The sequence below is a fragment of the Hippocampus guttulatus genome, chromosome 18, assembly GCF_054856545.1.
Source record: "Hippocampus guttulatus isolate MCC_2025c chromosome 18, RoL_Hgut_1.0, whole genome shotgun sequence".
In the NCBI taxonomy this organism is placed as follows: Eukaryota; Metazoa; Chordata; class Actinopteri; order Syngnathiformes; family Syngnathidae; genus Hippocampus; species Hippocampus guttulatus.
Window position 1 is genome coordinate 2,664,868 of NC_141278.1, and position 21,667 is coordinate 2,686,534.

Sequence of the window (21,667 nt, forward strand, 5' to 3'; positions counted from 1 at the left end):
GAATTCACGAAGCCGCACGCTTGGCGTAATCCGCAAAACGGGCGTAGCCAGCGGGCACCAGCGACCTTTTTTGCGAGGGACAAGTCGACTGCGGATCCCCGTGGTGGCGCCGTTACAGAGTGACACTCCGCCCCCATTTTCTTCTTAGGGAATCTGTGGGGAAAATAATGTGCAGGAGTCATGACGAACGCTTCTGTTTTCGACTTCCTGAGTCACGCTGATCCAAAAAAGCGGCCCCCTGTCTCGCTTTTGAAAGGGAGCCAAGAGTGCTGTAACAGGCGGACACCCACATGAGGTGATTCCTTTCCATGCTCAGAGAACCACCCGGGCTTGCCCACATCTCTGGAAGAAGAGGGAGGTGCGCGTGCGCTTGAGAGGGAGCAAAGTGGGGGGGGGGGGGGGTGTCGAACCTTGAAATTGGGGATAGACTGTACCGTGTCAGATCGTATACGTGGTCGTCTTGAAGCGTGCTGGAGTAGCCCGCCGCTTCCTTACCGAGCCGCCCTTTTGACAGGAAGACATACGGACGCTTAACTTTTCAACAGAAGTTGTCGAATACGAAACACAAGCAACCATCGGTGTCATATTGAGTCTTCACCGCTGCCCTTTTAATAAAAAGCCATTGTCACAACATTGCTTTCTTGATGGGGAGATTTTCGACCAGCTGAAAAAAAGTTCCTGTTCCGGCTTGTTTTCTGCTTGGTTGCTCTCGTTAGCTTTTGTTGTGTTTCGGGCATTGTTACCTTTTTGTGCCTTTTTGCTTCAGTCATCCATTGGCTTCTCCTTGTCGTGATTTTGCGTCATTTATTTCTCTTGCCCTTTTTTTTTTTTCTCGGAAGGGCTGTTCCCAGCGATTTATGTCGTAGAAAATCAATCAAATCCTAGAAAAAAAAATGTAACTCAATTGAAGCCTTCTTAAAGAAAAGAAAATTAAACCTGCTATAAAGAGCTAATTAAAACTATAATGGAACCGCCCCGCGTGATATTTTCGTGCCGACTCGTCGTCGTTAATACAACAACAGAATAATGTGTCACGTTATATGTGTCACTAAACGGGCCCAGCTTTGACTTGAAATCAAATCAGGCGAGATTTCACATCTGCATTCAGTCCTCCTCGTTGGATTTTTGGATAAGTGCTCCGGTTCAATAAGGTTGCCTTCAAAAGAATAACTAGCTTGGAAAGAAGTCGGCTTCTGATGCCAGAAAGCCATCTCGGCTTCATCCTGACTCTCGCCGATTGTGCTCATCCTCCTTCCGGTTACCTTTGGCTCTGCGTTGATATCTGCGTAGTTTGCCGTTCCTAATCGCCCGCATCTATGCGCGCGCTGCGCACGCCTCCCTCCCTCCCTCCCTCCCTCTCTCTGCATCAGCGCATTACCTCCCTCCCCTCCCCTCACCCCTCGCGGCCCCGCGCGCAAACTCGCACTGGCGGGCGCGCGCCAAACAAACACTTCTCCCACGCACGCTCCTCGGCTCCCCTCCCCTCCCGTCTTGCCTCATTCACTTCATCCACGCGCTGACTCCGACGGCGGGGGGCGGGGTTTGGATATAAACCACGAGCGGAAGGCCACACGCTACACTGAGACTGAAGCCACTTTCAGTGCCGCAAGCAAGAAGACTCCGAAGCCGGGAGTAGAAGTACCAACGTTGATTCTGGGAGCATCCGCCGTTTGCTTTCTCCGGATTGCGAGCCAGATTCATCAGCACGCGCGCTATAAGCCCGATTCTCCGGATATAGCAGCCGAACAAAGTTGGTAGTAAACTCTTTGGAGTTTGTAAGAGTCGCCTTTTTCAAAGAAAATTCTTTGCTTGCGGGCATCGCCGACACTCGGGACTGACCCCCGCCCGGGTCCGGAGCCGACCCGGCGCCTTCAACGCCGCAGCAGCAACAAACCGGGAGGCTTTTTGGCCAAGGCGAAGTCCGTGCCGCCGTTCCAAAGACTAACGACGTTTCGGGTCGAAAGACGCGGTAAGAAAACGTGCTTTTCTCCGCCTTCGGGCACTTTGAAGGAGATGTGACGAGTCGCGAGCAACGGTCGCTCGGCGGCTTCGAAACCTTTCACTTTGCTGTCCGTGGTGCTGAAAGCTCGCGAGCTGCCTGCGCGCGCTCTTCAGTTCACCGCCGCGCAGAACTTGGCCACACGCATGGAATGTCAATTTTGCTCGCAGCTGCGCCGCTTTCGCCGTCGTCAGCTTTGAGTGAGAGAAGTTGCCGGAACTTTTGGGTTGTGTGCCCAATCGGTGTTGGTGGTTTTGCGGTCCTTGTGGCTTTGGTTGGTGTTGTGGGTTAAAAGGAGAGCGCTTCACGAAGAACAGGAGACCGAATGCCTGTTTGTGTTTCGCGTGCATGCATGTCGGGCGTTAGTCAAAGCGAATCCCAGCCTGCAAAGTCCAGGATCAGACCCAAGAAAGAAGAGCAGGTTGTTTTTTTTTTGTTTTTTGCAACAGCGCTCGGTTTCAAAAACGGTGAACTGCAGCATGAATGAGCAGTGCGGTTTTGAACCCAAATATCCCGAACGGCCGGCATCTCCATGACGACCGTCTCTTGCTTACTCCCTCGCACGCTGGTTTTTTGCCAAACTGTTGCCGCCGGCGACAAACCCTCGGGCGGAAGGGAGAAGGAAGAGAAAGGTCAGCTGGGAAAGTGGGCGGAATGTGCGTAGACCACAGCTGGACCTCCTTTCTTTTCACCCCTTGCACATTCATGGAGCTTCCGGGTGGAAGGGGGCGGGGGGGGGCGGAGGTGTGAGAGAGCCCTCTCTATACAAAGCAGAAGTCTTTGCTATGCCGCTCACAGAGTGGCGCCATGGGGAGGGGGGGGGGGGGGGGAGAGAAATGGGAGGAAACCAAGGCTGAAAGGTGCATTTGTGCGTCTGAGCGAACGCCGCCGCAACGAGCAAATCATACGGCGCCGTCGTGAACGACACGCGCGCAGACGTATGCGGCTCCTCGTCGTCAACCCGATCGATGCTGCAGAACAGCCGCAGTCCAAGAATGACAGACGCGTGGCACCCAACGCAAGAGAGAGAGACATGTTGCCCAGCAACCAGTCAGAGCGTCTCCCGTCCGTTCAGCGGGGGGAGGTTGAGCGCAGATCTCGCGAGTGACCCCCGCATTACTTACCCCCCCACCCACCCCCCGATGAACGTGTGTGGCCATGGCGCACCCATAAAACCAAAATTTGCAAAGCGCTTCTTTTGCAAGCTACAGTTGCATCCGGGCAAGAAGCAGGCCCGAGTGTTCACGTTTCAGTGGGTAAAATGTTGCAACGGCTTCTTCATCGCCTTGCGTTTGCGTTCTGAGTCGCGCTCTCGCGTGGATCCGTTCTCAGCTGCGCTTTGCTGTGAAGTTCATCAGTGATATGTGCGTACAGCGTCCAACCGGTCTCGGGCGAGGGCTAATCATTTCGCTTGTTTATCGTGTAATAAGAGCTGTGCATTGTCGTTGCCACCCCCCCCCCCCACCCCACCACCACCACCACCCGCCCAAAAACATTTCTAAGTAGCCGCCGCCGCTAGTGGTAATGTGTCTACGGACGTCAGACTGACGCAGATGCTTCGCAGTTCAGTTCAGTGTGTGGGAGGAAAGACTAAGAGCTCGGCGGTGGCAGCATTCTGTGAAGGGGGCTGTAATTGCATCACAATTATCCTGCCCGCAACCAACCGCTTTGCTTCCTTCACTCTGCATTTTTTTAAAGCGCCGTGATCCCGAACCCGGAGACCCCTTCGCGCAAAGTCTAACTCGCCTCATAAATGTGAGACGGCTCAATCAAGTGCGTTGTCTCCTCGACTGTCCCCCCCCCCGCAGCTCCTCCTCCCGGGCTGACCCGATGGCGCCGCCGGCAATTTGCGGGCCCCGCGCGGCTCTGTTCCTGCTCTTCTTCGCTTTGACCTCCTGCAGTCCCTCCGGCCCGGCCTCCGACACCTGCGCCACCCTGGAACAGAGTCGCTTCTTCGGCGTGTTCTCGTCCACGGCCAACCTTCCCTCGGCGCCGTGCTCCTGGACCCTGCAGAACCCCGACCCCCGCCGCTACACCGTCTACATGAAGATCACCAAGCCGACCGATTCCTGCGGGCCCGGGCAGATCAGGACCTTCCAGTTCGACTCCTTCATCGAGACGTCCCGCACCTACCTGGGCGCGGAGAGCTACGACGAGGTCGTCAGGCTGTGCGACGCTTCCACCGCCGTCACCTACATCGAGTCCGGCAAGCAGTTCCTGCAGATCCGCAAGGCGGCCTCTCGCCCGAGCGGCCCGGAGGACGAGAGCGAACGGGGCCCGGATGACGTCGGCGAGTTCAAGTCCGAGTTTCTGGTGGTGGGGAAAAGGAACCCCAGTATGCCCGCCTGCCAGATGCTGTGCCAGTGGCTGGAGAAGTGCCTGGCCGGCAGTACCCACGAGTATCCCTGCGGTATCATGAACACGCCTTGCCAGTGTTGGGAGACCCCCAAAAGGAAGCCCGGCAGCTGCTACAGGGGCGGCGTCTACGTGGAGAAATGCCTGCCGGCGCCCAGAGACGACGGACGGAGCGCCGAGATCGTCAGTAAGTGCGACACGCAAACAAACCGCTTGTGCTCGGGTTGTTTGGTTAGCGACGCCCGCAGAGGGCGCTCTGGCGTGCAGCCCCAAGGCCGGCCCTCCCGACCACTCGCTCGCCCTTTCCTTCGTTTGATGCCGACGCTACCCCGTCTCACTGGCACGGGACGTGCTCGCCGCGGCCGCCGAGTAATTAGACGCAAATGGGAAGGTGTTACAGAAGAGCATCTCCAAAGCTTAATTGGATGAACCGCCCGACGCGCACGCCGCGCTAACTCGCTTGTGGTGCAAGTCAAGCATGTCAACTCGGGCGCTTGGCTTATGTAGGAGAAAAGCTGGGAAAGAGCACAAAGACCTCACAGTCGGCCGGCGGTGAAAATCGAAGCGCGCTTGCGGTTGGCGTAGCAACGCCGCTGTCGGCCCCTGCGGCGGTTTCGAGCAATTTCGGCCTCCGCTACCGTCGGCTTTGAGCGCGCAGACACAAAGCGTGTCCTCAAACGGCATCTCGACATTTCTCGCCCCAGGATATCGAGTCAAATATCAAGTATCAAGTACAACTTTATCGTCAAATGTGCTGCGTGCGCAACATACAACATATACGTCGTAGAATTTCGTGAGTCGCACACGCACGGGTGTTAAAGTCGCGGGTGGAAAGTCCCATTCATCCACGACGCGGATAAAAAAGAATCCTTTGAGGACGAACGGCACTTTGCGTTGCAGAAAGCTGGGCCGGCTGGAGCCGTTGGTCCGTTTGCAGTCAGGAGTGCGGCGGGGGCGTCCAGGTGCGCAGCCGAGCCTGTCAGCCCGACGATGCCGTATGCGAGGGGACGGTTGAAGAAGGCCGGGCGTGCAACTCGCGGCCCTGCATAGGTAAGGCTTCGTTCGCTTCAATCGTTTAGCTGCAAAAAAAAACAAACAACAAAAAAAAACAAACAAACCCTGTCGTCGTCGTCGTCGTCTTCTTTCCAGGCAAAGAACGCAACAAGAGCCAAGGTCTGCGGGCCATTGTCGGCGTGAGCCCTGGAGGCGTTGCGACCCACATCGGTAAGTTGAGTTTGCAGATTGCTCCACGCCGGGGCGTCGTCGCCTCTGCAAACGTTCAACCCGCTGAACTCTTTCGTTCAGCAAACACCAAGACGGATGAGTGGTCCCCTTGGAGCGGCTGCTCGGCGACGTGCGGGGAAGGCTGGCAGAGCCGCACCCGTCTCTGCGCGACTTCCTCCTTCACCACCCAGTGCACCGGACCGCTGCGTGAAAACAGGCCTTGCAACAACACCGCCGTCTGCCCAGGTGACTTCCTCATTCCTCCTCACCGACCCGCCGACGAGTGAAATCCACGCGGTCGGTAACTACACTCTGGTCCTCGGGTCACCGCCTTCATGGATTTTGCCTCGCAGTGGATGGCGCCTGGGCCGAATGGACCCCGTGGAGCTTGTGTTCCTCCACGTGCGGTCGCGGTTACCGCGACCGCACTCGCACGTGCAGGCTGCCCCAGAACGGAGGAGAGCCCTGCGAGGGCCCTTCCAGACAGAACAAGCTTTGCAACATTGCCGTGTGCCCCGGTGAGCTGTTTCCCCAAATGTCATTTCACCATTCGGGGGGGGGGGGGACGTGCAAGTGTCGAATGCCCTCCTCGCAGTCTCAGTGGCATAATCATAATGGGGAAAAGTTTCTTTCAAGAACCACATTTGCGTTTTCAGCGACATGATGGAAGAAAACATTCAAGACCAATGATGGTGTGCGCTGATCTGTGATGCTTCTCTGCTTCCCTCTAGTGGACGGATACTGGAACGAGTGGTCGGTGTGGAGTCCATGTTCTGCCTCTTGCTCCAACGGCACCATGCAGAGAACACGAGAATGCAACGGCCCATCCTACGGGGGCTCGGAGTGCCACGGGAGCTGGAAAGAGGCCATCAACTGCTTCCAGAAAGAGTGTCCCGGTAAAAAAGAGTAAAAAAAAATGTTATCCTTCAGACATGTCACGATCCAGATTTCATGGCGCGCGCTACTGTCTTGTGTTTAGTTGATGGACGCTGGCATGCATGGAGCTCATGGGGCAGCTGCAGCAAGACTTGCGGCGGCGGCGTCCAGCAGAGACAAAGAGTTTGCGAAGGGCCTTTCTTCGGTGGGGAGCCTTGCCCCGGCGACAGAGGAGAGCACAAGCGCTGCAACGAGAAGAGATGCCCCGGTCGGTCACGTCGACGGATTGGCAAAGATGGCACCCTCGTTGAAGACGGTTTCACAAGCTCACGTGACGATTGCAATCCTTTAGAGCCCCACGAGATTTGCCCGGAGCAGAACGATGGCCATGTGGTGTGGAAGAAAACTCCGGCCGGGGACATGGCTGCCATCTTATGTCCCGCTGACGCTGCAGGTACTTTGTAATTTTTGACCTCGAGACGTACACGGGCCTGACCGCGTACTGTCGCGCAGGTCTGATTCTTCGCCGGTGCAGTCTCAACGCCGTCGGCCTGGCCACCTGGGAGAGCCCGACTTACGTCAAGTGTGTCTCCAAGAACTACGAGAACATTCGCATGCTGGTAAGTTCCCCCGCGAGCGAGTCCCTTCTCGGCAAAACAGAATCACTTGGAGTCACCCTTCAACCCTCCTTCCTCCCCGCAGTCAAGGGACTACATCGCCAAAGCGCAGAAGACCCCCAGCATGGATGGCGTCGCCGAGGCGATTTCACGTCTGAGGTTCTCGACCGACGAAGGCGCGACGTACAGCGGTGACCTCGTGGCCGTCATGGAGATCCTGAAGAACATCACCGAGTTGTACAAGGCGTCCAGGATGAGGCTTAGCAATGCTGACGTGGAGGTAAACTACAACGTGGGCTTGGAGAGAGTGTTTCCATGTCTCAGCTGCCAGGAGCGTCCCCCAAAAAGGGATTTGATTGACTGAAGCTGTCTCTGCTACATATCTTGCTACATCTTTGTCTCTTTTTTTTTCCCCCCCCAGAACTACGTCCAGACCATTAGCAACCTGCTCAAAGAGGAACATCACGACAAATGGGAAGAGGCACAGCTGGTACGTGAGAAGAGGGTGTCAGAAATTCTGAGGGGGGGGGTTGCATAGAAAAGCTTGTCAGTGTGAATGATAGTCTGGCGTGAAAAAAAGTCTGAAGTAATTAGATGGCAAACTCGCGACAAATTGCAAAATCGCATATGAAGGACGATCACTTGTTCGCTTTTTTTTTTTTTTTCTGCGCCGGTTCCTCTTCAACTTTTTGGGCCATTGCAGCTCAAAACAAACGTCTGCGCGTTCCCCTGCAAGAAGAGCTGCGTGACAAATGCGAATGACAAGTGAAAGTAAACACTTGGGGACGCGCACGGGAGAGCGGGACTGACTCAGGGAAATACAACGGCGCCCACTCGCCGATCTGTGACTCTCCGCGCCGGATGCGAAGGGTACACAGACGGCGCACGTTTCATAGAAACACGCACACCTTGCGCCCACATTGCTGCGGTTCATGCGTCAGAGACACGCAAGTCAGGGGCGGCCCTCCCCCGCCCCCTCCCCTCCGCTCAGCTCGACCGAGAGGAAAGTCTGTCGAACGACCGGGATGAATCAACCGCCGGTCCATTTATGGCTTTCAGGAAGTTTGCTGGTTGCCTAGCAGCAAGCCAGGCTTTCACCGCAGTGGGCGGACTTCGGCGTAGAAAAGACATAATAGATGCTTCGTCATGACTGAAAGTCTCAGCTTTCTTGCAACCACATTTTCAAATTCTTGATCCTTTTCATCGCTGAGAAAAAAGCTCGTGACATTTTGTTCCCGCCCTTCCCTGGCATTAGTCACCGTTTTCAGTCAAAGCCACGGGGTGAAGCCAACAAGTCAGCTTTTGCAGGCGTGTCCATCGATATTTTGAGGGGGCGGATTGAATTTATGGATTCATTTCATGTCAATGCAATCAACACAGCCAGTAGAACGACGAATGAGATGATTGCAAGATCTCACAAGAACCCACAAGAACCCCCCCCCCCAAAAAAAACCATATACTGTATATTAACCCCTAAACTATTAATGACAATACCCTCCCCCGTCCCCCATCCCTCCACCTCTTTTTATTCAACCCTCCAATCCTCATCCAGATGGATGCCAACGTGAAGGAGTTCTTCCATCTCGTCGAGGAGTCGGTGAACATGATCGGTATGCAAATGAGCGGCTTCCAGGACCTTTACGAAGTCACGGAGAATTTAGGTGAGTACTAATTTCACCCGGCGGCAACTCTCTCTGCTCGTGTCCCGTCGGGATGTTTTGTCCTCGCACCATCCGCCGAGCGCATCCGAGCATCTCTTTGACCGCGTGTCACATTCATCAGTCAAAGCAATCAGTCGCCGTCGCCCGGCTCGCCCGCATCGGGCATAGCACATTTGACTTTTAGATGAACCGATCTGTCTGTCGACATAATTGTAAGCTTCATAATGCGACTCATCCGTGCCACTTCGGAGCCTTGACGCTTCCTTCCAGACACTTTTTTTTTTTGCTCGTACTTCTCCATCCAAAGGCCGACTTAGTCTTGAGTCTTTCTGCACTGTGCATCCGTTTCCTTCTCAGTGCTGAGCATCCACAAGCGGCCGACCACGACGAGCTCCAACTTCACTTTCCCCGCTAAGGGCTGGAGGGGGATGTTGGACTGGGTCAGGACGGCTGAGGAGAAAATATCAGTTTCCAGAGATGCGCTGGCCATCGAGCATGGTGGTAAGACGCGCGCGCACTCAAATAAAATCAATTTACCAGCGATACCGACATGCAGTTGAATATATATCTAAGCAACAATTTGCTCAATTCCAGACGGCAGCGAAGCGTTTGTGACTGGCGTCGTCCTCTACCGAAACCTGACTTCATTTTTTTCCTCTCAGAGGTAAATGCAGATTGGGACAAACGTTCTTTGCATGTCATTCTCATTGTAGACACCAGGTGGCACCCAAACCGCCGCCTCCATCTTAGCCTTTTAAATTGCCAAAGCCGTCTTTTTTTGGGGGGGGGGGGGTGCAGTTCAAGGGGAGCACATATGAAATCCAACTCCAAATTGAAGATGTCACCTCTTGCTCAGTGCCCGCATCTTTTTGTCTTTCCGCAGCAACGCAACTCTGCTCAACTCCAAGGTAGTGACAGTGATCGTCAAGCCGAGCCCTGCCCTTTTGTCTTCTCCCGTCGAGATCGAGTTCCCGCATCTCCACAACGTAAGTCCATGCCTGTCGCCCAAACTCACGGAGCCGCGGAAAAATATCCCGGCGTGCCCCTCGGGCGTTGTGCTCACCGCGGCGCGCGCCAAGCTTGACATTTTGCTGACATTTGCCTCGAAACGGTGACATTTGCCAGCTCAAACCTGCCACGATCGCAGCCTACGCAGCTGGTCATTGGCGATGACCAATCACAATAATTGGCCCAGTTAATGAGCTTCCGGAAACTGTTAGGCCAGTGGTGTCAAACATACGGCCCGCGGGCCGGAACCGGCCCACAAGGAGGTTCAATCAGGCCCGCGGGATAATTTAAAAGTGAAAAAAATGCATAAAAGACGCAGAATTAATATTTTTAATATGGTGCTATTCAATGAGTATCCGCTAGGGGGCAATGTTTTGATCAGAGAAGAAGACAACAGCACCCTCAGTCCGTCACTGAGACAGACCCAAGACAGCAGACGCTATCAATAGCACTCTCACATTTACACATTTAATAGTTTGAAAGGTGTAGGCAGGGATTACATTTCGATTTTTTATGCATGTGTAAATGGCTTAAAAATCCTTTTCTTCATAAATCTCGTTTAATCTTGAAGTGCATTACTGTATTTTTCAATACCAATTACTTGTTAAAGTTTGTACAATCGGTGGGATCAGTTGCAATGCATATATGTGAATGATAAAAGTAAATTGCACATTTGTCGAAGGAAATGTAAGGTGCTTCGTGAAATGTTTTGTAAAAGATATGTTCATTAAATTTCAACATTTTCCTAATGTTCTTGTGCTTCTTTGTACCAAAACAAAGGAAAGACATATTGTTTTGGTTATTTATAGCAAAGTATGGTTTCATTTTAATGGTCCGGCCCACTTGACATCTACCGAGGCCGTATGTGGCCCACCATGTGAAATGAGTTTGACACCCCTGTGTTAGGCGGTTTAGAGACGCACGTATACGCGGCCGCAACTGATGGCAGGTGGATGGCAAGATGTTGTTTCTCACGGTCACACATTTGTAGCATGCACTTTTGAAGGATACACGTTTGCTTTTTATGCAGAGATTTCTCACAATCTTCGTCTGACTCGTTTTTGGTTTTTTTTTTCCTTTTCCTTAGGGCACAATGAACGAGACATGCCTCTCATGGGATGAAAGTGAAACGTGAGTGTCGACTTCGGTTCTTTTTTTTTGGGGGGCAGGGGGTGCATCAAAGTCATGACTCACATCTATTTTCTCTCGCGGGAAGGCGATGTCACCGGCTCCGAGCTTCTTTTTAGTCATGCGTGTGTCACCGCATCTGTCAAGTGACACGCAGGGCCGTCGGCCACCCTAAAATCCGAAACAATTTGCCCGAACTTCTTTAACAGAAAGCTGCGACGTGAACGCGTTTGAAAAGAACTAGAAAGCGTTCACAATATATCATTGCTCGCTTGACTGATTTTAGTCTGTTGAAAGTAAATTTCCAAGTTTTGGACACCTCTGGCCGATCATTTCTAGCATCTCTGACCTGCTTACTATATGGAAGATGCTCACAGAAATGTCGGTGAGGCAAGGCGGCTTTATTTATCGGGCGCATTTTGAACAAAAGGTTGGCTTCAGATCGCTCCAAAACAACATTTGAAAGCGAAAACATTTCAGACATTTTGAAGCAGGAATTTCAGCAATCCGTTCTGTTGGCAGCTGGTTTAGCCTCGAGCTTAGTTGGACCGCGTGCGTTTATTTGCACACTTGAATCACATTTGAGGCAAGTACGATGCACAGCGGATGTCTCGAAAGTGGTGAAATGGAGGCAGTGCAAATGACAGCCAGAAGCAAACTGTGGCTCGGGGGCCAACGGCGGGTCAGTATGTGGAGCACTGCGATGACAGGAAGTGCGCCATTAGCTCCTCAAATCAACTTCAAATCCGTCCTACCCCCCCCTCAAAAAAAAAAAAAAAAGAAAGATAATCAGCAAACAGTTTGGGACACAACAATACATATGAGTCTACTTAAACGTCTGTGTTTGATCTCATGAGGTTTTGATCGTGGTCATAGTTGGGCTTTTTTATTTCATATACAGTGTATGTATGTATATATATATATACTGTATATATATATATATACTGTATATATATATATATATATATACAAAGTGCATATATTGTGCTTTCTTTTTTGTTCTCCACTCAGGATTTACTCCTTGCTATTTTTTTCAATTATTCGTGTTGCTTTTTTTTCCATTTGGTTTTATTTTTAATTTTTGGTTTGTAATCCCAATCGATCAAGTCTTAAAATAATTTAGCACACGCGAGCAAAAAGTATCACCAATAGATCCTTTCTTCGTGATCGTAGGATCGAACCAGATTGTGAAATGCACCGAAACTGTCGACACCAAAAAAGAAACTTTGTAAAACGTTCATCTTTTATTATGAGCCTGACAAGACATAATCAAGATGCTCTTTTTTTTTTTTTTTTTTTTAAATGAGCTGCGTCAGCTCTCCACGCAGCCTCTCCCGTGCTCCGCTTACGCCGGCGGGTGCCGTTTCTCTCCTCCCCTGTGCAGATCCTCCCTGCTCGGATCGTGGTCTGCGCGGAGCTGCAGAGCCGTCGCCGTCGATTCATTCCGAACCAAATGCGTGTGTGACAGCCTCTCCACCTTCGCCATTTTAGCGCACGTCAACTTCGACTCGGTAAGTCTTGGAAATCTGATCATGCGAAAGCTATTCTCCGGTCCCCGCGAAAGGTTGCGTGCTGTGCGCAAATGCGATGCGAGCGGGCACTTGCGCCTTTCAAGCCATTTGCGTCGCGTCGCGCCTCTTTGTCTCCGTGCAGGAGAGGCTGGCATGAAAAATGGGACTGCAATTTGAAAAAGGGAGGCAACTAACAACGTTGACGTGCAAAATCCCATGCCGAGGCGTGAAAACATGACAGACGATTGTATTAGGCGATCGCATTTTTTGCCATCGGCCTTTGTGTTCGTCCGTCTGCATTTTGTTGAGAATATGCGAGCATCGTCTGCTTGCGTGATCATTTAGAATCAAAAAATGCTGTTTAATGACTACAAATGACTCTTTTTCCCAAAATCAATGCTCTTGTGCTCGGCGTGGAAATGACGGATGTTTTCAATGACCAAACAAAAGAAACAAGCAAACGTGTACCAAAAAAACAAAACAAAAAAAAAAACCCAGTTATTCCCCCTGTAGACTGTGCTGCCCCAGAAGCTGCTCAGTCAGTTGCCAAGGTAACGGCATCTGCAGCGCTCACTCGCCTGGGGGATTTTTCATAACTGAGAAGCTGGGAACCAGAAAAAAAAACGACCCTCTTCCCTTGCCCCTCCTCCGCTACAGGATGTGATCTGGCCCCGTCTCTGCCATGCACCGCTTTCTGCTTCTGACAGCAAACAGATGACAAATTCCTCCCCCTAACACCCCCCCCCCCAAAAACAACAATTTAAAAACACCCCAACGTAGTAGTCGTAGTAAAGCTGGTTCAGAGCCGTCGACTGCAGTGTAACACGATTGCTCTTCGTGATTTCAGTCGCTTCTGCTTCTTTCTTGCTCACCGCCTCTTACTTGAGCTCCTCAAGCTGTGGAAACGAGCAGGCTCGCCCATCATGGCTCCATCAGCCATGATCTGCAAATTCCCTATTATAACAACCCCCCCCCCCCCCCCCCCCACACACACACAGACGCAATGGCCAAGATGTGAACCAATGTGAACGAGACAGACGAGACGTCTGGTTCTGCATTTCTACCCCCGACCGCCCACGCCCGCCGTTGTCCAGCATTTGAATGAGCGCCGTGGACATTTTCAATAACGTCGCCCGGCGAGCTCGATGGAAATATCAGCATGGAGCAAAGAGGCAGAGGAGACGAGGGACTGAAGCAAAACATGGCCGTGCGCTCGCTCACTTTTGATGTGCTTGATGAGACGACTCGCAACGAAATGATTCGAAATGTCGGTCGGACGGGCCTGCCGTTGACCAGCTTCGGCTAAAAAAAAAAAAAAAAAAAAAAAAAGTCCAAAGCATCAAGCGGCGGGTGCGCTCGTTTCTCTTCCGAAAACGGAACGTTTGATGTGGGGCAAGGGCAGACAGAAGACATGCTCCATATTTAGGTCAAAGCCAGACTCATATCGCGCAAGCCGGATCGAGAGCTTGGGGGGTTTGGGGGGGGGGGGCGGACTGAATCACCCTTATTTTGTTTTTTGGCGGGGGGGGGGGGACGGACTCCCTTCCCCCATTGACATTCGATAAGAGCTGAAGTCGAAATTGGACTGCCTCGGAGTAGTACGCACAGAGTCGCTCGAGGAAAACCTGCTCGGTCGCCATCTCTGATCTGGCGTTCAAGGTGTCGCCTGCAGGGTGTCGCGGCGCCCTTCGGATGGGAAACGGGCGTACGCGGCATCGGCGTCGGAGGGCAAACGCTTGCCGCTCCGTTCCTTCCGAGGCAGGAGGGGGCAGCCGACACGGTGGTGACAGATCAATGCGCTGCTGATAACGGTCCACCTGGGGTTGAAGCTTGCCGCGCACGCGCACACGCACACGCACACACACACACACACACGCACACACACACACACACACACGCACACACACACCAAAAAAGGCGTCGCAGGGAAAGCAATGAGCAAAGGGAGGAAGGGCAGACAAAACGACAAGAGGAGAAGGTGCAAATTGTTCCGTCCCCCCAATTTCCTCTCTTTGCCTCCGGAGACAGAAATGAAGCCCGCCCGCCCTTTTGTTTGATTGGCCGCTTGATCTTCGTGCACACGTTGGCCTCGAGGTCACCTTGCTCGGGCTGCCGTTCGGGTTTTTGCCTCCAGGGAGCCGCCGCGGATCGCGTGGCCGCTTCGCTCGGACGCCCATTCGGAGTCTGGCTGTTGGTTTTGGCGCAGCTCTGAGAGGCCATGTCTTTTGTCCCCCCCCCTCCCCCGCCAGATCATGGACAAGGCGCTTCTTCCATCCGTGACTCTCATCGTCGGCTGCGGGGTGTCTTCCCTCACCCTGCTCCTCCTCATCATCATCTACGTCTCCGTGTGGAAGTGAGTCCCCCCCCCCTCGGAGCACAGCCGAAAAGGGGCCTCGGGCTCTCTCTCTCTCTCTCTCGCTTCTCCGCAGCCAAACATTTGCTGATTTGCTTTTTATTTCTCTTCCAGGTACATCCGTTCCGAGCGCTCGGTTATCCTCATCAACTTCTGCCTGTCCATCATTTGCTCCAACGCCCTCATCCTCCTCGGACAAACTCAGGCTCGCAATAAGGTTGGTGTTTTGCTCTCTTCCCGGTTCCAGTTCAAGGCTCGGTGAAGCTCGGCGCTTTGGGTGGCAGCTACCCCCCCCCCTTCTGACCCCCCCCCCCCCCCCTCGCCTTTGTGCTTCCTCAGGTGGTTTGCACACTGGTAGCGGCTTTCCTGCACTTCTTTTTCCTCTCCTCTTTCTGCTGGGTGCTGACCGAAGCTTGGCAGTCCTACATGGCCGTCACAGGGCGCCTGCGCAAGCGCATCATCCGCAAGCGCTTCTTGTGCTTGGGCTGGGGTGAGTGCAGCTGTAGTTCGCTTCTTCGTCTTCTTTCCCCCCCCCCCCCCCCCCCCTTGGCCTCCTCTCGCTTTCTCGGTTGCTCGTGTTGGTTTCGTACGCTGAGCCTTTTATTGTTCATCTTGACAGGCCTACCTGCGTTGGTGGTGGCCGTGTCTGTGGGTTTCACCAAAGCCAAGGGATATGGCACCGTCAACTAGTAAGTCTCGGTCTCCTTTTTTTGCTTTTCAGTGTGAACAGCCCCCCCCCCCCTCCCCGACATGATGCTGTTGCTAATTTTGCCGACTGGAAGGCACTTTAAGACTCAAAGCCTCTTTCATTGGGGTGGAATCACAAACCTTGGAAGCGTATTTTGCAGAGAGGTTTGATCAGGCCAAAGTATTAAAAGTACTGGAACTGTTTTTGTTTTAGCTGTTGGCTCTCTCTTGAGGGCGGACTCCTTTACTCCTTCGTCGGACCGGCCGCCGCTGTTGTTTTGGTACGTATCTGAGCCGCGACCGAAATCGTAATGACCACAATTCATTTTCCATTATAACGCTGAACCCCCCCCCCCCCACCTTCACCCCAAAACAGGTGAATATGGTCATTGGCATTCTGGTCTTTAACAAGCTGGTATCCAAGGACGGGATTACCGATGTGAAGCTGAAGGAGAGAGCCGGGTAGGTTGGATTGATCTTGCATTCCGCTTTTGCGCTGATCGATGTACAAAGACGTCACATCAACCGAACCACTGGAGGACATAAACGATATGGACACAATTCAAAGGATGCAATCAATCGCGGATGCACCCTTACCACTGCACGTTGATTCCTTGTACTTGTCCGCTTGCGACGCTTTGCAACTCGTTTGGGTGCCAGTCATCGAAGACGCACTTTGGTAGTACCGCGGTGAACAAGAGTTCAGCTGGTGGCCCTCTAGACCTCCGAATCTCGACGCCCTCGAAACATAAAGCGCTTTCCCGGTGTTTGTGTCAACATGCAAAATGCTAAAAATCTGGATGGCCACCTCCCTCGCTCGCAGGGCCTCGCTGTGGAGCTCCTGCGTGGTTTTGCCCCTCTTGGCCCTGACGTGGATGTCCGCCGTGCTCGCCATCACCGACCGCCGCTCGGCACTCTTCCAAATCCTCTTTGCCGTCTTTGACTCCCTCGAAGGCTTCATCATTGTCATGGTGCACTGCATCCTGCGTCGAGAGGTAAGGACCGGCCGGCTCCAGGCTTGGCTTTCAACGCAAGTCCCTGAAGCGAGCGTCCCCTTCTCAGGTTCAGGAGGCGGTGAAGTGCAGGGTCGTTGACCGCAAGGATGACGGCAACGGGGATTCTGGAAGCTCGCATCACAATGGCCACAACCAGCTAACGGTATGTTTCTTGGCGTGGCGATTTTCTCCCCGAAGCGAACGTGTGCATTGACGGAACGTCTGTTCCCTTTTCATCAGTCCGATACGGAAAAGGATGGCGATTCACGCATACTAGGTGAGCATTAAATGCGCCTCCTTTCACCTTCCGCAAAGCCTCTCCTTTCTCCGCCGAGCGCTTTCAAACGAGCCTTTTCTCTCTCGTTCGGCAAGGCCCCCGGCGGCCCATGTCTGTCAAACTCGTCATTTTTATGCCTTGGCTTTTGACTCCGCGCCAGACTTGATTTTGCGTCCGAACGCGTTACCATTTGCATTTCGTCGCGGATGCCCTTCACGTGCTCCCGGTTGACCGCGACGGTGATTTTTTTTTTTTCCTCAAAGGTATGAGCGGCTCATCCGAAGAGAAGATGTCCCCCCCTCAAATGCCTCTGCCCATGGGCCCCAACTTCCACACCCTGCCGTCCAACAAGACCCACATGCAGGCGGTCCCCGAATATTCCAGCCACACTCTCACCCTGAAGAGAGAAAAGAGCCGGCTGGCCGGGGGGGTCGACCCCCCCTGCGGGAAACCCGTGTACGTGTGCGAGGGAGAGCTTTTCCGGCCGCTGGATGTGGATCTGGCTCGCGTTCAGGCGGAGGGCGGAGTCTCCGACGGCGGCGGCTACGTGCTCATGCCCAACACCACCTCCACCCTGAGAAGCAAGCCCAAAGAGGAGCAGGCCAAATACGACCTCGGCGGGGAGCAACTGCCGCAGGCCAGACTCATGCACCTCAGCGGCCCCTTCGCCGAACCGCAAGCTGCCTTTGCGATCAAGTCGATTCCCTGCGACCAGGTCAGCGTGTCCTATTCCGAGAGGGACTCGCCTATCCAGAACATCCACAACATCTCCAGTGAGTCTCACATCACTCACAGCAGCCTGGAGAACACCTTTGAGTCGATGAACTCGATGATGTCCAAAAGCGAGACCATCTCCACCTTGTCCATGAGCTCCTTGGAGGTGAGAGCGAAAAAAAAATAAAAATTCCCAGAATGCTTCTTCTGACTTACTCATTTCACCGAACTGACCCGACTCGTCCCGTCGTATTTTATAGAGACAAAAGTCCCGGTACGCCGAGCTTGACTTTGAGGTAAGCATCCATCCGCCTTTCTTCATCGCAATGATCCTGAGTTCAACGTTCATGATTTGGGTCAATGGGCTCCGCAGAAAATAATGCACACCAAGAAACGCCACCAGAACATGTTCCAGGATCTGAACAGGAAGTTGCACCACGCTGAGAAAGACAGAGAGTCGCCCGCCTCTGACAGCAAGGTATGCGATCCGCTCACCCGCCGCGCCCATCGCTCGTCCTCCGACCGAAAGGAATTTTCGAGTTTGTTTAGTGTCCGGAAAAAAAATGGACAAAAAGTATGGCAGCAGAGGCAAGGTGAACGGTATTCTCACGGAGGAGTTTGGTGGTTGGGGAAACAACCCGAAAAAAATTGATGGTCGTGGTTCCTGTCATGGGTTTCTGTTTGTTCTGTTGCTTTGGTTTACCGGGCTTTCTCGGGACTTTGTGTTTTGGATTTTGTGTTTCCAGTGTAGCATACAAAAATACATTTTGTTCGGTATGCCTGCCTCGCTGCTTTTTTTTGGGGGTATTGACGCATGACAGGGTCTTTGTATTTGCGCTACGGTTAACGTGAGGTCATTTGAATTCAGGATGCATTTTCTTCCTTGCTTCCTACAGTCCGTGAGATGGAGCGTCTCATCAGCGGGAAGTGACAAAACCAACCAAAGCGTGAGTGTTTTTCATACGAGTCGGCAATTTCAAAGTAACCGCCCGTAGTCAAGACACGGCGCCGGATAGACAGAGGACGTGATATTCGTGCTCCCGAAATGGCCTCTGATGGAATGAAGCCCATTTCATTTGGATGACATCGGAGGCGACGTTCGCGGCGTCGTTTCTTGACTAAGCGTCGTCCCTTTGTTTTCCCCCGCAGGACAAACAGCCGGGTCCCTTGGAGAGGCCTTGGGAAGGGGTCCGGGGCTTAGCGCAGCAGTCCCCCCCCGCCTGGGTCCGCAAAGACTTGGAGCCCCTGGCCGCCTCGCCGCTGGAGCTGCACTCCGTGGAATGGGAGAAGAGCGGCACCCCCATCCCCCTGGCGGGTCAGGACATGGTTGACCTGCAGACAGAGGTCTGAGGACCGGGGGGAGGGGGGGCTAGCGAGCCAGCAAGCTTTACTTTCACCTTTTGGGTTTGGGCTCCCGTATGGGACGAAAGCGAGAAATCGAGGCAGTGGGAAAGTCGCTCCGAGAATCTAGGTCTTCAAATCCTCAGCCGGAGCAGGAAGAAGCGGGGCGGGATGGGGTAAGAGGGGACAATAGAGTGGGGGGGTCGGGTTGGTTTCTTATCGTAGCCTCACCCAGTGGACTCGGCTCGGGAGCTCGAGGGCCCGGCGGGGAGTTCCGAGTTCCCAGTCCCGCGCTTGGTGGCGACCGTGGTCGCATTCGTGTTGGCTGCGGGGTTGCCGAAGCCTGCGGTTGAGATGATCTGGCTAAGGAGCCCCGCTGCACTTCTTTTCACCTCCGGCTCCACTTCGTCGACGCCCCAAATACCGGAACGCCGTCTTCTCCGCCCCCGCTAACGACGACTCTCGGCTGCTCCTCTTCCAGCCAAATTCCCTTCCGGCATAGCAAAGAGAGCAAAGGCAGCCGTTTCACAGTTGGGCTTTTCAAGGCGCAGGTTCTTTGTTTCTTGTTCCACTTGATCCTTTCCGTTGCTCTCTTAAGACACATCCCTGATACTCGGAATACGTTCAAACTGTCTGCTGGTGATTCTTTTTTCCGTGTCATCGTTACAGCTGTTGTCGATGATCTGAGTTTGTTTGGAGGGTGGGGGGGGGTGTTCGGGTTGGTTTCTTTATTTTGACTGGAACCTGCAATGTTCGGCTGGAAAAAAAGTGGAGCGCATCTGTAACGTGTTGTATGATGAGGATCCCGTGCGCTCTGCATTTGGACAAACCGAGAGAGCGGCGGCTTTGTGTGCGCGTTTTGCCTCGATACCAAAACACCGGCGCCACAATACGGACTCTCGACACGGAGCAGTAACAAGGCGGCGAGTTGTGGATCCGGGGCTGGGAAAGACCTTTTTGGTCAGCGCCCATTCGATTCTCAGCCTTGCGGGACTCTTTGGACAAAGCTGAGGCTCCTGGCACTGACGTGACAGCGCAGTCTCACGTTTGTGTTTTTACCCATCGGTGTGAAATGGGCCAATAGGACGCGCGCTTGATGCTCAAGCAGTTTTTCTTACCGGTGATTCAACTTTTTTCTACCATCTTCCTCCTATTTCCCGAGCATATAGACGCTCGATGAGAATATTGTCTGACAAATCTGTATTAGCAATTCAAGGAATTTATCGATTCGAGATTTGTTAGCCTAAGACTCCACATTTGGAGATGTCTGTGACAGGTAGACAATTGTACTTCTATCGACTGTGTATAGAATGATTGACTAGCTCCTACAAATTTGCTTCAGGATATTTGTTATTACTCTCCACTGTGTCGCGATGAGTAATGGAACCTTCTGTCTCCTGTAAACGTGTTTTGATAACTTTGTCACTAGCTGTCACGGTTATTGTTACCTGCAAATTCTCTTTTCGGTTGCATCGGTTCCTTTGTTTTGCTGTCAGTCCAAGTCACGCGGTACCTCAACGGACTGAACCGTTTGTAATCTCTTGTCCTGATTTATTTTTGGATGCATTTTTTTCCCCCCATTCCCTAAACTGTACATTTTGCACAGCACAAAATGAATGTGATTAATTTCGAATAAAACAAAGCTACACCGACATGACCGAGGCGTGTGACGTGACTTGTGAAATGCCAACTCTCAAATGACTCGTCTAAGGCCGGACACCATCGTTTTTTATTTGAATATGTTGACAGAACAAAAGACACTTTGAAAGATTGGCCAAATGAAGACATTCGGTGGAAGCGCACAGAGCGCGATTATGTGTTTGTAATCTATTTTTAATAGCCACCCTAAAGCCTCCGGCAAAATCTCTCTCGATCGAGTCGTGATTTGTTGGTACCAAAAAAAGCACGCTCTTAAATTGAGAAAAGAGCAACTGTCATCTGTTCTATTTTCATGCTTTCAGCAGGCGAATCATTCCAAAGGAAAACAAAAGGGGTTCAAAAGCGCAGTAGTCTCTCAACCTTTTTTTTTTTTTTTTTTTGTGACGCAGACCGGTTGAGACAGCGGCACGGCGGGTGACTGGTTAGCGCGTCCGCCTCACAGTGCAGGGGTGCAGGGTTCGATGTTTTCTTGTTTGTTGTTGTATGTATTATTGTGGCTCCGATGTACAGCGCTTTTTAATACCACAGTGAGAACAACAGGCCCCAGAAGTGAGCCATGTGGAACACCACACGAAAGCGGGGCAGCTCTAACATCATCGGTTCCATCAAGTCAATAGGACCGAAACCACTCAAAAGGCGCAACCGCTGAACACCTTGATCAAGGCCAGCCTTCTTGAGCAAACGTTGCACCGCAGTGTGTTAAAATGTCGGGGAACGATACCAGATGAGAGACGGCTGTCGACACTGGCCAAGACTGATGTGGCAAAGAAAGGCGCACCAGAGTCAGGAGAGGAGCCAGGTGGCCTCGTCTAGCAAAGCGCATCCTCAAGGAGGGAAAACAATTCAGGCTTGATTTGATGCCTGCACAGGTGGGGGTTTTTTTTCTCATCGATTTACTTCTTGCACATTGAAAACCATCTGAAACGTGGGTAATTGCTGTCATCGATGCCTCCAAATGTGACTACCGGTACGTTCGCGATGCCGGGTGCCTTCCAAGTTGTACTCGCTCTGTAAAACACAGTTTTGTGAAGTGGCATCTTGGCAGGCGTCATGGCTTGAATTCCCACCCGTGCCGGTATGAATATTGTGGCCCTCTTTGTCACCGTTTGCTTTGTGTTTTGTTTCGTTTCATGTTGGGTCTTGTTTTCTTGCGGCACGTAGCTCGCGCAGGAGCTCTTTTGCCATTCCACCTGTGCTTCTCAATCTGGTCCCTTTGAGTCCATGACCTTCCTTTGTTACTTTGAATGCGGTATGTGGTGAGG

At 52.6% G+C, this 21,667-nt stretch overlaps 1 protein-coding gene and 1 long non-coding RNA gene across 4 annotated transcripts; one reads left to right on the forward strand and one right to left on the reverse strand.

The window, feature by feature from the left end:
* Positions 1 to 1,596: 1,596 nt before the first annotated feature.
* On the forward strand, positions 1,597 to 20,403 carry LOC147190572 (adhesion G protein-coupled receptor B1-like). Of its 3 annotated transcripts, XM_086136915.1 has the most exons (32): positions 1,597 to 1,969; positions 3,808 to 4,541; positions 5,255 to 5,404; positions 5,504 to 5,578; positions 5,660 to 5,824; positions 5,932 to 6,096; positions 6,310 to 6,474; positions 6,558 to 6,722; positions 6,807 to 6,908; positions 6,968 to 7,074; positions 7,157 to 7,351; positions 7,493 to 7,561; positions 8,624 to 8,732; positions 9,090 to 9,233; positions 9,327 to 9,396; positions 9,616 to 9,718; positions 10,828 to 10,871; positions 12,253 to 12,379; positions 14,629 to 14,732; positions 14,847 to 14,949; positions 15,072 to 15,222; positions 15,352 to 15,421; positions 15,634 to 15,700; positions 15,796 to 15,881; positions 16,243 to 16,414; positions 16,482 to 16,577; positions 16,655 to 16,691; positions 16,955 to 17,571; positions 17,666 to 17,701; positions 17,779 to 17,883; positions 18,302 to 18,352; positions 18,555 to 20,403. In XM_086136915.1, the coding sequence occupies exons 2-32, from the start codon at positions 3,830 to 3,832 to the stop codon at positions 18,753 to 18,755; spliced, it is 4,563 nt and encodes a 1,520-aa protein (XP_085993041.1). In that variant the 5' UTR covers positions 1,597 to 1,969; positions 3,808 to 3,829; the 3' UTR covers positions 18,756 to 20,403. The 3 variants fall into 3 exon arrangements, with proteins under 3 accessions (XP_085993041.1, XP_085993040.1, XP_085993042.1); XM_086136914.1 differs by having other exon boundaries at positions 5,504 to 5,824; XM_086136916.1 differs by lacking the exon at positions 1,597 to 1,969 and having other exon boundaries at positions 3,556 to 4,541.
* Positions 5,075 to 5,622, reverse strand: LOC147190573 (uncharacterized). Its single transcript, XR_015103752.1, has 2 exons — positions 5,473 to 5,622; positions 5,075 to 5,396 (listed from the first exon to the last, which is right to left on the reverse strand). It is a non-coding gene; the product is annotated as an uncharacterized LOC147190573 (long non-coding RNA).
* Positions 20,404 to 21,667: the final 1,264 nt, after the last annotated feature.

Bases quoted from the DNA above. Each gene is read 5' to 3' on its own strand.
- LOC147190572 (XM_086136914.1), top strand. From the start codon at position 3,830: ATGGCGCCGCCGGCAATTTGCGGGCCCCGCGCGGCTCTGTTCCTGCTC. The intron at 7,075-7,156 runs GTAAGTTCCCCC...TCCTCCCCGCAG, and splicing joins ACGAGAACATTCGCATGCTG to TCAAGGGACTACATCGCCAA. The intron at 17,884-18,301 runs GTATGCGATCCG...TGCTTCCTACAG, and splicing joins CGCCCGCCTCTGACAGCAAG to TCCGTGAGATGGAGCGTCTC.